Below are 14,852 nucleotides of genomic sequence, written 5' to 3' on the forward strand. Positions count from 1 at the left end.
AGAGCGTACATCCTGGGAAGTAAGGTTTAATGCCAGAAGTGATACTAGACCTGAAAGCCAAAATTCACTTTTAAATAAAAACTTTGCATTCTCCTCAGGAATTCTGTGTATCTTAAATATCATTCCTGCACTGTCCTTTAGGTGCCTCCTCCCAGAGCAGCTCTCCGGCCTCCAGCACTCCAAACTCCCCTGCTCCCTCCCAGCACATGAGGCCCAGCTCCCTGCACGGCCTCTCACCTAAACTCCACCGCCAGTATCGCTCTGCCCGCTGTAAATCTGCTGGTAACATCCCTCTGTCCCCGCTGGCCCATACACCCTCCCCTACCCAGTCCTCTCCTCCACCCTTGCCAGGCCACACTGTGGGGAGCTCCAACACCACCCAGTCCTTCCCTGCCAAGCTCCACTCGTCTCCACCGGTGGTCCGTCCGAGGCCCAAGAGCGCCGAGCCCCCCCGCTCGCCTCTTCTCAAACGGGTGCAGTCGGCAGAGAAGCTGGGCTCACCTCTGACCCAGTCCAGTTCTACGGGAGGGCTGGGGGGTCCGCTGAGGAAGCACAGCCTGGAAGTGCAGCACTCTGAGTACCGTAAGGATGCCTTCCTCTGTGAGCTCGGGCTCCAGAGCCTTTTGGAAACAGAAGGGGAGAACTTGCCTCCTAATCCTCCACCCCTGCCCTCGTCCTCGACTACGCCAGAGACCGGCGTGCTGAAGCCTGTGAGGAGACTTGGGAGGCAGGAGTCGCCACTTAGCAGGGAAACGCTCCTGGCCGGGAGGGAGAGGGAAGAGAGGGAGAGAGGAAGAGAGAGGGAGAAAGAGAGGGAGACAGAGACCGGGATGAGTCGAGCTGGAGCAGCAGCAGCTTCCTTAACAAGAAAACCTCATACAAGTGAGCTGCCCTTGAACTCACAGAGCTCCAGACTCAGTGCAGAAACCACTAAAGTTACAACTCCTAGCACCCCTACCAAACCAACAGGAAGTCTATGTGGTCAAAAGGCACCTGAAAAGATCCATCAGAGTCAGGCAGACTTAACTCCAAAACAATTAGAGCCCAAGGCAGCCAAAGGTGTGTTATCTAATGGTAGAGATCCCCAGGAGCAGCAGCTAGGGGGCAGAACTGAACCAAAGCAGGAGGGAAACAACAGGAGTGGTCCCAGTAGGCCTGCTTTACCTGGTGCTGCCTTCCCTAAGAGCTCTGCTTCGACCCTAGATAAGTCCATCGGCATCAGTGCGACGGTGACAACAGGTCCTATGAGCATGAACAAAACCTTTAAGCCATCGGGTATGGGGGACAGCCTGAGAAAGGCTGGAGCTGAGAGCAGTGACTCGAGGACTCCAGACCTCGGCTCCAAAAGCCCCAAACTCCCAGCTCGGGTCCTCGCTCCCGTCGTCCCCCCGCACGGGCAGCCGCTCTCACTGGGCAAGGTGAGGCAGGGACTTGGGGCCGTCAACTGCTACAGGGGAACCCTGGACTGGGAAGACAAATGTCGCCTGGAGGTGGTGGAGGAGCATTCGCCCTCCCCATCTCCTTCCCCTACCGCCGTCACCCCCTCCCTGTGCGGGCCCTCCCTCTGTAAGTCACGGCCCGTCTCTCCCGGCGACAAGACAAGCTTCGTAAGCCAGCTGACCACTGTGGCCAAAAACGTCCTCGGGCCAATCAAGCTCGGCTCCCAGGAGGGGGCCAAGAGCAAAGACCAGCAGACTAAGGCGGCGGAGGAGAAGCAGGGAGGCGCAGCGGGAAAGTCTGACACTCCCGCAGGAGGTCGAGTGGTTGTTGGGGCTGCAGTGGTGACCCAGAGTCCTGCCGGCTCACCACTAGAGAAGGCTGCGACAGGTAGCAGCCCACCGAAAATGTGACCCCATGGGGTCCCCAAGTGGGACTTTAGTACAAAAAAAAAAGAAAGAAAAAAAGATGCCTTTTTTTTGGAAGAACAATGCAACAGAAGTCAAGCACTTAAAAACATTGTACATTCCAGTTTCAGAGTATATAAAATGTTATTTATTGATTCCAATCATTGACTGATTCTAACTTAAAACCAGGAGTGGAAAAAAATCTTCTGCAAAGGTGCATTAACTATTGATTTTCTATTATAAATTATTTAATAAGAAGACTCTTAATGTAATGTGGAACACTTTATCAGATGTATATGTGTGTGGGTCTATGTGAACGCATGTCTTATGGTATGTACTGTACATGTATAATAGGTACAAGAGGTCAAAAAGTGCTTTACCGATCAAAACATGCTGAATACTGTGAATACCAAATCCAGTCACTCTATTTTGTCTTTCAACCAGCCCTTTCTTCTGTTACTGCTTACCAAACAAGTTAATGAAACAGGGGGAGGGGGGTGGTGAACTGAGGCACAGTGGAACTGTTATATTTTCATCAAACAACATGAATGACGTGCAGCATCAGTTTGGCTGCTGCGTGCAAGCAACACGATGATTAAGCTCATTTCTTCTTCATCCAGCAGTTTGCTTTCTCCTGAGTTGCGCCGTCAGACAAAGCCAAAGCAGGCACTCTGTCAGGGGATGTCATGTCAAGCACTGTCCGGCTCTGTCTGTCTGTCGCAGGGGATTGTGTGTGTGTGTGTGTGTGTGTTAGGCTCGTGCTTGCGTGCATGTGTGTATGTGTGTGTGAAGCTACCTTGGGTCTATTTCTGCTGGTTCTTGAAGGCTGTGTCCTGCTGCAGAGGAAAGCGGGGGTGACAGAGCTGAAGCTCAGCGCTTCTTATCTCCCCCTCGCAGGAGGGCCACCACAGCCCTTTTCTCCCTCTGCCTCTGACTATCAGCCGACACGCCTACGCAAAAAACACACACACAAACACGTCAAACACAGCACACGTTGCCACAGGAGGTAGCAGTGTCAGCAACTGATTTTCCATGCATTTAAATCCATCCCCCTGTGGTCCATGAACTGGGATGTGAGTGTGTTCTGTGAGTGAGCGAGTGAGTTAAGAAGTGTGGGAGCATGCGTGTGTCTTTTCTGGGGATAATTACACTCAGCGCGGTTGACTCAGCAAGGGTCGTGACCGAAACCAACCTGGACATGAACAGACAGCAGTGAGGATCCGTTAGCAGTCACAGGTTTTTACCGACAGGAAGAAAATCACCTTCTACTTGATTAACTAATCACACTGGCACAGAAAAGATTTATTCTTTGAGGCATAAGAAAATATAATAAGCACATATACAGTGAACAGGAAAAGCAGGCAGTCATGGATGTAGCATACCGTAATTTATTTGTTAAAGGGCTCAATAGCTGAGGTAGGGTTTGTGGATATGGGCATGGTATATCACAATGAACCTGTTATTCTAAAAACAAGGTTATCTACAGTATAATCAGACTGACTGTGTTGTTAGGTACTACAAGCTAGGTAGTGAGGATCGATTAATGTAATGCTCACATTTTGCTATGTAACATACTGACAATGGTGTTTGAATTAATCTCAGCAGGAGCACAGAGAAGGGTAAAATGTTCACAGGACAAAAACAACTTGTGTTCCTCTCCCACTGGTCTTATTCACCTCCTTTATTGTTCATATATCAGTAACTAACCAGTGTACATAATCTTATATAACTCATTTACAGCTGTGTGGGAGGACTGCTGTCACTACACGGCTTTGACATGTTTTTAAATTTCACTCTCCACCAGTGATTTGATTTGAAATTTATTATGACTCTTCTCTAAGCTCTACAAATGTAAACTGATTCAGCCAGCAACAGCACATGTAAACTTCACAACAAGGCAGAAGTTCAAAGACTTTAATGTATTTTCTAGTGGCAAATTTGAGTTTCAAACGAATGGTTCAGTCGGTTTCAACTTGCTATATCTTGAAGTTTGTTCTCCAGCTTTTGCTCTCAGCTGTTCAGGATTGGGTAGTTAGTGTACAGTTGTACTGGAAGCAGCAGTGTCTTGGTTTTAAAACCAGAGCGAAGAGCTGGAAGTGGCTGAAAGCTATGTAGGGCTGCAAAGTGGGAAGCTGATTTTTGCGGTTTTGGCAGTATATGACCTTCTCACATAACCATTCATTCATTAAAACAACATTGCTCGCTGCATTTTTAATGCAACATAAACAGATTTTAATCGATTTCAATTTATGAGAAGGATTCTGTTTGCAGTCCATCCATGAATCTAACATTGTTTCATGGTGTACCAGTGATTTCAAACAACCCCAGTAAAAAGTCTCGTGCATCACATGAATTACCCACTGAGGGTTTTTTTTTTTTTTTTTTGCATGGTACTCTACTGCCCTCCAGTGGTTCATAATGTCCACTGTTGAACATTATTTCCATAAAATGTTTATTTAAAAACATTGGAGTGAGAGTTTCTTTAATGGAACCAGGACCACTGATTTACTGCAGAATGGATGTTATTAGCCATAGGGTTACTGAATATGCATTTATGTTTCTAATGACAGAATATTTGCATTAATTATCAGATGAACACTTGAAACATGAATTTATTCATTTTCCTTTGTTGTGTTCTTCACGTGACTGTTAATTATATCTTCTGGAATAGGGATTAACATTTTTAAATATTCTGTCTTATATATTCTACTGATAGGAGGGAATTATTTTATATCTTGATGTAACAAAGGCGACATCAGGTCAGCTCTGATCACCTGATTAAGAAAACTAACTGTAATGTAATCTTATACAGCTGTTATGCCCACTTTCAGGCCTTTTCCCAATCAATGGTGTCTATACCGGTGTTACATGTTTGAGAATTCCTTTTTTCTTTTTGTGATTGACAGAGAGAGTAGTAGAAATGCACTTTATTTGAAAAAAAAAAATCTTCATTTGCTGGTATTGTTTGTAAGTTACTTTGACAAAAAAGTAAATATATTGTATACAAATATGGATTCTACAAATGAACACAAAAAGTCCAAGTATAAAAACATTCCACGTTTCTCTGTTCACTGAAAATGTATTTATTTGTACCATTGGGGCATTTTTGTTTGTGATAGACGTGATTCAAATGCAGACACCTGAAGTGCAGTATGTGGAATAAAATTCAGAGATTTGTTCCAAAGTTTTTCATGTTTCTGACTTTTTTAAAAATTTTATTTAACTGGCTGTAATCTATGATCATGATCCTGCAGCCATCCTGATATAATCTCAGTAAATCACAGTATTTGACATGTAATAGCAGGTGTGACTCCTAATATTGACTATGGCTTCATTTAGGCTTCCCAGCTCCAGGACCCTGGCTCACTGGCATGGCTCTGCACTGGCTCCCAAAATGGGTGACAGGAGAAAATTTTGCAGTTAAATGCTGCAAGGTGAATTAACCTCTCTCACAGCAGATGTTTTGACTTGTCAGCACATGTGATGTGGAACTAATACATCATCACTTTATGCATTGCAATATTTGCTGGAATGAAGCATTGTTAATGTTATTAGTTCCACCTGAAAAGTCAAAATGTGGTGTGAAGAAGGTCTGTGAATCTGATTCATTTGGGAGTGAGGAGCGCTCTGATGCAATCTAAGATTTAGATTAGCCGCATTTACCCAGCAAAAGATGGACACATTTTTAACAGCAGAAAATAAAAACTGAATGATCACAATGTCAGATCAAGTCTGTTTAGATCACTCAGTCAAATGGAGTAATAATTGAATACCCCCTCCAGGTATGTTCAAAGATAATATAGTATTAGTAGAGTAAGAATTTGTGTCTGAGATGGTTTAAGCATTAAAAAATTCAATTACTTGGTTAGAAATTCTTAAAATAACATCTATCTATATACCTCCTCCCTCACTAAGAAATCAAGAATCTAGAAACATGCAATAATTTTTCATTTCATAAGTTTAACTACTGGGTACAAGAAATTCTCCTACATCACTGAAAGTCCATTAATACGTGTCTCTGTGTGTGCATTGCAGGCTTCAGGTTTCCATATATCCACCGTAGCTAGCCATGACAGGACCAGGACTGGCTTCCACTCTGAGATGTCACAAATCATGTGACAAGCCAGATTTTAGTTGAGCCCAGGGAAATTTTACCCTTAGATGAAATTATAAACAGCTCTCTGGTGGCAAATGAAGATGGTGAAACATCCAGTAGAAGTAACAATGACCAAAACACATTTTTGAGAAGAGGGTGAATTTCATGGTATGTGTTGCACTTGTGCTTTCTCTGCTATAACAAAATGTAAAAATTAGTATTGAGGAACAAAATTTGTAGTTTAGGTCATTGTAAACCTAGATAAATAAAGTCTTTTCTTTTAACATTAATTTAAAACATACTCAGATTACATATATATATATATATATATATATATATATATATATATATGTGTGTGTGTGTGTAGTATATATATATATATATATATATACACACACACACACACACACACACACACACGTTCATATATGATTAATGTATTTACTAGGATATGATTTGTTGCCTTGGTTACAGATTACATAACCGTGAGAGTTAATTTTGGCCAATAGCAGACTGCTTATGACCATTCAAATATTACCCAATCAGCTTTCTCACAGCGATTACTCCAACCAATGGCGTTGGGTCAGGAAAGGACAACAGGAAGTGAGTGTCCTCCGTTGTTCAAGGGAGATGCTAAAGCGGCGGCTGCTTTTGGACAGGAGGAAACAAACCCGCAGTATGCCGGATGAACTTCACAGCCGTCCGGACAAATTAGCTCGTCTGTCAAATGGAGGGACGCAAACCATGCTAACATAAGCTGTATTTGTTTGAAAAGTCATTAAGATAGTCGGTCGGTGAGGCTTGAACGCTGGCAAGCTGACGCCGGGGCTAGCGTCTAAAAACCGCTAAAGTTAAGCTAAGCTAATAGTGGACTTAATATACCTGAGAAGACTGCGGTTCCGGGCGAGGAGAGAGAGGAATACGCCGAAATGAGTCAAACTGCTACAAGACACCGACCAGCTTAACCGGCTTTTACAGCAGGTACGTAGCTGTCAGCAAGTGGACTTTTAATTTTAGGTGAATTAGCTATGTTTAAAGGAGGTGTGCGGATATCTGTGCGGTCACTTGGTCGTTAGACTTGAATGTTGTGTTAGAAGAAAAAAAAATCTTGTTTATTCCAGAGAAAGAGAGAGAGAGAGAGAGTTTATTTTTAACTCCTACACGTCGTGTGACCAGACAAGTACATAGAGATAAGAGTAAGGTTAGAGGTCAGTGTCGTGACAGACACAGCTCGCAGTGTAATTGCATTAGGTGTTTAACACTTTGATCTACAGTGATTGATGATGACAACCACCATAATCAGATGACTTTCACAGACGCTGAGAAAGCCCGACATGCCGGTTGTCAAATGCTAATCACATGATGTTTTTTTTTCCCATCAGTGTAATCAGTGACTACACGCCATACACCGTTCCCTGTTAAAACAACTATTCATCAGTTTCAGGGCAGGCAGAGAGGAAGACTAACTGGTACTTTCCTTAAGTGTTTCTTTAATTGTGAAATCAGTAGTCAAAGACTGATGACTTGAGTTTACTCTGACAAAGCTGTGTTTATTTATACTTTTTCAGGAAGTGAGGGTTTGCTTTTGGCCTACAGACTCATAATTGTAGTGGCGTTTCCCTATACAGGGTAATTAAAAAAAAGCTAAACTTGTGGTTTGATGAGTAATGAGTTTCATTCTTAACCCCTGAAATACATTTGACAAAATATTGACTTAAGGTCTACTGACTGACTGACGGACAAGTAAAATTCTTTCATTACTGATGAATTTATTTAATATTTTCTCACTTAACCAACACACAATTTCCCATAGCATAGGTCATCACTATTACATTTTGAAATTCCTTGCTCAACATAAACATCACTCTTACAGAAGAGTGGCAGCTAATCTTGCAGTTGTAACCAGTAGATGAATGGACTTAAAATAGCTTGTGATAAATCTTCTGCCACTTGAGTAATCAGTTATTCAAGTAACTGTTTTAGTTCTACTTTCAACCAAATAATGTTACTCAGCAGTGGATGGAATTTGTTTTCTTACGAGTAGATGGTTTTGTGTAGTAATAGCAGCAGTACAGCCAAGAAGTCAGCATCTCTTCTGGTTAATATATAACTTTAGTCTTTAACTTCAGTTCAGTTATTCTCTCAGTAAGAGCAAACAAAACTGCAAACTGGTAGATCAGTGAATCATAAATGAATCAACTTTACATTATAGTTTCTTAAACTCAAAGTTGTTTCCTTCTGAAAAGTTCCAAATCTACACTGTCTAATGGAGCCATCAGACCATGACCAAGTCAAAGTCAAGTCAAATCATTTTTATCTTCATAGCTGAATGGCACAAAAAGGAAGAAACCTCAGTTAGAAACCGAGTAGGATCCCTCTTTTAGGACAAACAGACATGCAATAGATTGAAGTAGGAATGGTAAAAGAGCATTGTTTAGAAACAGAAATATTAGCCAATGTGAGTACACTTTAATGTAATAAGTTAGAGTGTAAAAAATGTTTGGACTGAAGAATGTGAACATCTATCGACAGTTAATAATCTACCTAATGTCTCCCTTCCTCCTTTTGCCCCCCCCCCCCCCATCAGTTCTGTGTTGCAATGAGGAGCACCAGAGTCCAGCTCTGAGCACTCAAAGGTATGAACTCCGTTTCCCCCAGCGCCGCACAGTACATAGGGGGAGTAATGCAGGATGAGCTGGGGGAGAACCGGAGGCACCAGCCCATGGAGCGGCAGGGCAGCTTTGGTCTCAGGCCATCTCAGACTCCCGATCCCAGCAGGGAGGCAGCCGGAGAGCCTGATGAGATGGACAAACTGAAAGCCAAACTAATGTCAGCATGGAACAACGTCAAATATGGTTTGTTGCTCGCCTAGGATGAGTGTGTGGGTGCCTCTGTGGTAGATTTACAACATGTAATTTAGTTTGGCCAACATGTTTGCTCACTAGCTCCCTGAGCAACTTCCATTTTTCCCATTTTTCTTTTGTCTGTAGGTTGGACTGTTAAGTCTAAAACCTCCTTCAACAAGACATCACCAGTCACTGTCCTGGGACACTCGTATCTACTCAACAGTGAGGGTAAGTTATAAACACACAACCACATTTCAGATAACTTACAATACACAGTGGGGTCCAAATGACTGAGACCACTTTTCTGTACAAGTTAATGGGAGAAATATTTGGTCCTCACTGTAGGTTACTGTAGGCCATTATAAGTTAATCCCTTTGATCAGTTTAGATGCTGTATTTTCTCTGTAGAAAGAGAAACTTCCGGAGGAGCAGACCCCAGAGAGGTTGTTGTGATGTGTGCTTTTGGTTAACCACAGTGGGGCAGACCCTTTTTCTTTGAAAGGCTCCTTGGTTTACATCAAAGAATACAGAGCAGGGGGAAAAAAAGAACAGAAAGCTCTCCTGCTTATCTTTTGTTTCACAATATAGTCACGTAAACTAATCTTTCTCATGTAACATAATCATCACAAACAGCTTCTTGCATGAATAAACGTGGTGTAAATGTTCTCCTTTTTTTTTTTCTTTTTCTGTGTCTCTTCCTCATTCCCTTCACTTCACCCCCTCTCAGACGAGGTGGAGCGGTTTCGTCTGGCTTTTGTGTCCAGGATCTGGCTCACGTACAGGAGGGAGTTCCCTCAGCTGGAGGGCTCCACCTGGACCACAGACTGTGGCTGGGGCTGCATGCTGCGCAGCGGCCAGATGCTGCTGGCACAGGGACTGCTGGTCCATTTGATGCCAAGAGGTTTGTGTCTTAATTTGTGCACATAGAAATGTACAGGTAACTTCACTTGTGCTGCCTAAGCGGTTAAAAAAAATACATATGTACAATATGTATTTCCATCATTTCTATTTCTCTAATTCATATGTTGTTCTTCTCAGTTTTATATCTCTGTTGCAAGTCTGTATGTACTCTGTTTCTCTTGTTAGTTTATTCTGCTATAGCTCTCTCTGCTTTTGTCCTTTTTGTTTTATTCTCATATTTTCTATGTCTTATTTATCCTGCTTTATTTCTTTTGTTTGTTTCTTTTTACTGCTGACAGCGTTTGTCTCAGACCTCCTGCGTGCTGCTTTTCCCTTCTGCTCTGTCTATTTATAACATATTTTCATTATGTGTCCACGCTAATTAGTATGGCATTCGAAGGATGCCTACGCTCTGACTGTTTAAAGCTAAGGACTGAAGAAATTCAAGAAAAACTACCTGCACGTACACAACTGCTAAGAACACGCCTTTTTGTATTTTGTAGACTGGGCTTGGCCAGATGCTCAGCAGCTAACTGATGTGGACTTTGAGGTGTTCAGACCACGTTCCCCAGCTCGGGCAGGTGGAGTCCCCATCCCTTCCTTTGGCTCCCCACGAGGATCTAACACCCCTGAAAAGTCCTTGCCAAGCGAGCAGGTGCCCAAATGCAGCCAGAAGAAAAGACCTGAGTGTGTAAGGGACAGACAAGCAGAGCCCGTCCACCACAGGCTGGTCACCTGGTTTGGGGATCAGCCCCCAGCACCTTTTGGAGTCCACCAGCTGGTGGAAATCGGGAAAAGTTCAGGGAAGAAGGCTGGTGACTGGTACGGCCCGTCTATAGTGGCACACATACTACGGTAAGGGCTTCACATTTGAAGAGGCACTGTTTTAAACGATTTACGGAAATGACACAATGTTAGCATTGATTTGATTTATGGATATCTTTTGTTTTTGTTTCTTTTCAGGAAAGCTGTAGCCAAAACTTCTGTTGTCCATAACATGGCTGTATATGTGGCTCAGGATTGTACAGGTGAAATGAACTCAGATATTTTTTTGAAATTGAATGAATTCTCCTTGTGAGAGTTCAGTTCAGAGATATTTGTATGTTTATTGCTGTGCTCCGACATGTATACTTTCTAGTGTACAAAGAAGATGTGGTGCATCTATGTGATCCATCACTAAGCCAGACTCCTCCTGATCCGTCCAGCCAAGCCTGGAAGTCTGTCATCATACTGGTGCCTGTCCGGCTGGGAGGAGAGGCCCTCAACCCATCTTACATTGAATGTGTCAAGGTCTGTATATTCTGCCTCATATCTCCTATCTATCGATCCCCTTTGTGTTCCTGGTCTACAGTAAAGTTAAGTTAAGAACTGTGTTGCCTGACTGTAGTTCTCTCTCATATCTCTTAACCCACATTGCAAACATTTGTATTCATTTTTAGAACATCCTTAAGCTTGAGTGTTGTATTGGAATCATCGGAGGAAAACCGAAGCATTCACTCTACTTCATCGGCTTCCAAGGTGAGAGACAGCCTCTTCATGCTCTTTGAAAGAGTGGAAGGAAGGAAGGAAGGAAGGAAGGGAATGAATAGAAATACACAATGCAAGAGCCAGGGCTATAGCCAGCATTTGTTCTTTGTAATTATATGCCTGAAGAAGTAAGTGTGCTTACTGCATTATCGAGACATGGTATACTTGCACTGAACATGCAGTACTCTTAATACTGTGTCTTTTTAATCTTGTTGGTAAACTTAGGCTCTGTAAACATGAGCTTTGCTTAGGGCAGTCTGATAATCAGAAGGCTGTCGCCTGTGGGCTGAGCGAAGCTGAGGTTGAACAACCAAACTGCAACCATCACAAATGGCTCCATCAGAATCAATCAGCTCTTTCTGAACGGTTTAAACCTTTCACAGTTTTTTTGAACAGGCAGAAATGTGACACATAAACTGTCTTTCAAATTACTTTCAGTTTACAGGATACCCACACTGTTTCTGTGCATGATTCCCCACACGAGTCACGTCAAACTGAAAGGCACTACTCTTCTTTTGTTTGCTGTTTTTAGGCACTCTCTTTCCAGGGAACAATCTTTGAATCAGTGATGTTGGTTGCATAGAGAAAACTTCGAACAACATTTTGTGTCCTGATATTCAAAAACAGCTGGGAGCTGTGGAAGCATTTGCATTTTTGTATATCAGGACCTGTGTGTTTTATCACTCATACATTCTCTAAAACAGTTCCTTTTCCTGCTGGACAGTAATAACAGTGCTGCTCCATCTACTTCAAGTTTTCTGATAGTGGAGTTTATACAGGCCTGTTAAAATTTTAAGTGAGGCACCTTATCTAATCATGTATATACTGTGTAAACAGTTGTCGTAGCTATGGTAGGATTGATTATATTAGACCCTGTCAACAAAACAAATACATCCCAAAATATACTTCTCACTAATCACTGATTTCCCCACACTGGACAAAGACGTACAATAGAACAAGTGACAATTGTTTTGGAAACCAAATCTTTTTATTACATTTTAACACAGTGGTAGGTTTTTTTTCCCGCCCAGTGTGTAATCATTGTTAAAAGGAACTGTAACTTGCGGTGTTTGGCATTTGCGTCAGCCATGGTAGTTGCTACGTGGGTAAGTGTGACAGGACAGAAACAGTAAATATATGACAGAGCCATTCATCTGTTTCTAGCCCACAGATGGGTGGAGATCTCACTCTCTGATTCTGTGTTTTAATTCCTCTCCACAACTTCTCCTTTCTGTCCGTCAGACGAGCAGCTGCTGTATCTGGACCCTCACTACTGCCAACCTGTGGTGGATGTAACACAAGTCAATTTCTCACTGGAGGTCAGCTGCACCGCTTGTCTCATTCCTGTCTATCTCGACTTCTTATCTCGTGTTTTACACAACGTGACTGTCTCATTCAGTCGTGTTTTAACTCTGCAGTCCATTAGAGATAATACAGTATTCACTTTTATTGACCTTTACTGTATGACTTCTGTCTGTCTCTGTCACTCTCTAGTCCTTCCACTGTAGCTCTCCCAAAAAGATGCCCTTCAACCGCATGGATCCCAGCTGTACTATCGGCTTTTACGCCAAGAACAAGAAGGACTTTGAATCTCTGTGTTCTGCTGTCAGTGTGGTGAGTTTTTACACCCTCCTCCTCCCGCTGTCTCTCTAAATTAGACATAGTTAAGCCTCAGAAGAGCAGAAAATGTCTGCTCCTAGAAGTATCTGCTCATAGTAATAGTTTTTAGAGTAGTGCAGGAATTATTCTTGTCATCAGTTAATTGTTAGTCATTATCAAGCCAAAATGTCAAATACTCACTGTTTGCAATTTCTTAAATGTGAGGAGTTGCTGTTTTTTGTCATTTTATATAATAAAATTTATGTTTTCTGGTTTTGTACTCTTGGTCAAAAAAAAAAAACCCTGAAGACATCACCTTGTGCTCTGGTGGATTGCAATTGACATGTTTTTACAAATGATATGCATACATGTAGAGCTGAATGATTCGATTGATTAATCAATTTAGTCAATCAGCAGATATTTATTCAGCTGCTATTTTAATAATCGACTGTTTCAACCATTTTTTAAAGCTAAAATGCCAAATGTTTGGTTTCAGCTTCTGAAATGTGAGAAGTTTCTTTATCATATATGACATTGAATATCTTTGGTATTTGGACTGTTGGTTGGATACAAGCAATTTGAAGAAAATAATTGTTGAAAATAGGCAGCAGATTAGCCTAACAGTCTGTTTTGGCTGCGCTTTGCCGTCCTCACAGGCCCTGTCATCATCCAAGGAGAAGTACCCCATATTTACCTTTGTAGAGGGCCAGGGTCAGGACTATGGACTGGAGGGTCACAGCAGCAATCACAGTGGACCTGCAGCCCACATCCTGCCACCAGGCAAACTTGGCAGGAGTAACAACAGAAGGAACAGTGATGAGTTTGTCTTCCTCTAAGGCTCCGAGGAGGATGCTCTCCCAGCTCTCACCTGCAGGGGGCAGAAAAGGAGCAGCTCATTTCCTCGCACAGGGAAGGACTCGCTTGTTGATGTTTCAGCTGCAAGGTGGACATGACGCTTTTGTGCTTTATCACCCTCACTGGTGAACAGAAATAAAAAAAAAAAACCTGTGTGGCTCCTGTCATCACCTCTGTGTGGATGGGTATTATAAGCTATTAGGGCATTAGGGTTGGGTCCTGACTGGAGTATAACTTTACTGGACAAAGGCTCATGGTTAGAAATGTTTCAAGTACTTGAGGTATTCTTGATCCACTTTATCAGACACCTTTAAAAAAGCCTCAAAGTCAGGTTTGTATGAGTAAAATCAAGTACTCATCTCAGTGACACTCAACTACTGTGTTTTCTCCTGGTCTGAACTGGACATACTGGAGGCAATGTGTGGTCTACATAATGTTTAATGAGCTCACTGGTCAGGTGAAGCGCTGCCCAGTGTTGTTCTTGTATTGTATACCAACTGCTGTTCCATCTCTTTTTTATTTCCTTTATTTATCAGGTTTCTGAATGCGTGTATGTGTGTGTGAGTGAGCTTGTAGGTTAGTGTAGTTCATTTGTTTCGTCTTCAGTAAGTGTACTGATGTATTTAGGAGTCACAGTGCAACCCACAGAAGTTTCAGATTCTTCCAAGAGCATCTCGAACAGTCGTAAATTCATTCTAGTGTTGGGGACTGGATGAATGTCATACAGACGACCCTAGGATCTCGATCCCACACACTTCCAGCTTTCGGCTCTACATTATTCATCATAAAGATTATGAAATGTTCACAGAAATCTGCTGTTAAAATGTTGTTCGTTGGTTGAAGATTTACTCCGGCTCTCAGACTGAGGAGTTGAGGAGAAATGATCTCTTCCGTTGTGGCTTGTCTCATGAAACAGGATTACAGAGTTATCTGGATAAATTTGCAAAGTAAAGCACAGAACAGCTCTTTTCATTTAAGTACAGGTTCTGGGATTTACTTGGCAAAGTTGTTAAGAACTGCCCAAGCTGAATGGAGATTTTGCCTGGATCTTCAAGCTTCTGTTGCGATGTTATTTGTGTTTTCCCTTTTTTTTTTTGTTTTTACGTGAAGGCTACTACTGCAAGTTGCACTACTACTGTTATTTGGTTTGTTGTCCTGATTAAACTTCAAACACTGGAATCACAT

General features: G+C 42.4%; 2 protein-coding genes and 1 long non-coding RNA gene across 6 annotated transcripts in view; 2 read left to right on the forward strand and 1 right to left on the reverse strand.

Moving 5' to 3' along the window:
* The window catches only part of mast1a (microtubule associated serine/threonine kinase 1a), a 64,993-nt gene extending 59,965 nt beyond the window's left edge, over window positions 1-5,028 (forward strand). For both annotated transcript variants that reach the window (XM_018665139.2, XM_018665142.2), the window contains one exon: window positions 142-5,028. In XM_018665139.2, coding sequence (XP_018520655.1) covers window positions 142-1,850 — 1,709 coding nt within the window. In that variant the 3' untranslated portion in view covers window positions 1,851-5,028. The remainder of the gene's footprint in view (window positions 1-141) is intronic.
* The window catches only part of LOC127142488 (uncharacterized), a 293,661-nt gene that overhangs the window by 140,851 nt on the left and 137,958 nt on the right, over window positions 1-14,852 (reverse strand). The window lies entirely within an intron of this gene.
* Window positions 6,538-14,851, forward strand: atg4da (autophagy related 4D, cysteine peptidase a). Of its 2 annotated transcripts, XM_018665192.2 has the most exons (12): window positions 6,538-6,921; window positions 7,323-7,409; window positions 8,528-8,795; window positions 8,931-9,014; window positions 9,514-9,687; window positions 10,190-10,541; window positions 10,650-10,714; window positions 10,825-10,976; window positions 11,126-11,204; window positions 12,456-12,532; window positions 12,708-12,827; window positions 13,469-14,851. In XM_018665192.2, the coding sequence occupies exons 3-12, from the start codon at window positions 8,579-8,581 to the stop codon at window positions 13,646-13,648; spliced, it is 1,500 nt and encodes a 499-aa protein (XP_018520708.1). In that variant the 5' UTR covers window positions 6,538-6,921; window positions 7,323-7,409; window positions 8,528-8,578; the 3' UTR covers window positions 13,649-14,851. The 2 variants fall into 2 exon arrangements, with proteins under 2 accessions (XP_018520708.1, XP_018520707.1); XM_018665191.2 differs by lacking the exon at window positions 7,323-7,409.

Source organism: Lates calcarifer, linkage group LG5 (assembly GCF_001640805.2).
Source record: "Lates calcarifer isolate ASB-BC8 linkage group LG5, TLL_Latcal_v3, whole genome shotgun sequence".
NCBI classification, from domain to species: Eukaryota; Metazoa; Chordata; class Actinopteri; family Centropomidae; genus Lates; species Lates calcarifer.

Bases quoted from the DNA above. Each gene is read 5' to 3' on its own strand.
- atg4da (XM_018665192.2), top strand. From the start codon at position 8,579: ATGAACTCCGTTTCCCCCAGCGCCGCACAGTACATAGGGGGAGTAATG. The intron at 10,977-11,125 runs GTCTGTATATTC...ATTCATTTTTAG, and splicing joins CTTACATTGAATGTGTCAAG to AACATCCTTAAGCTTGAGTG. The intron at 12,828-13,468 runs GTGAGTTTTTAC...CCGTCCTCACAG, and splicing joins TGTGTTCTGCTGTCAGTGTG to GCCCTGTCATCATCCAAGGA.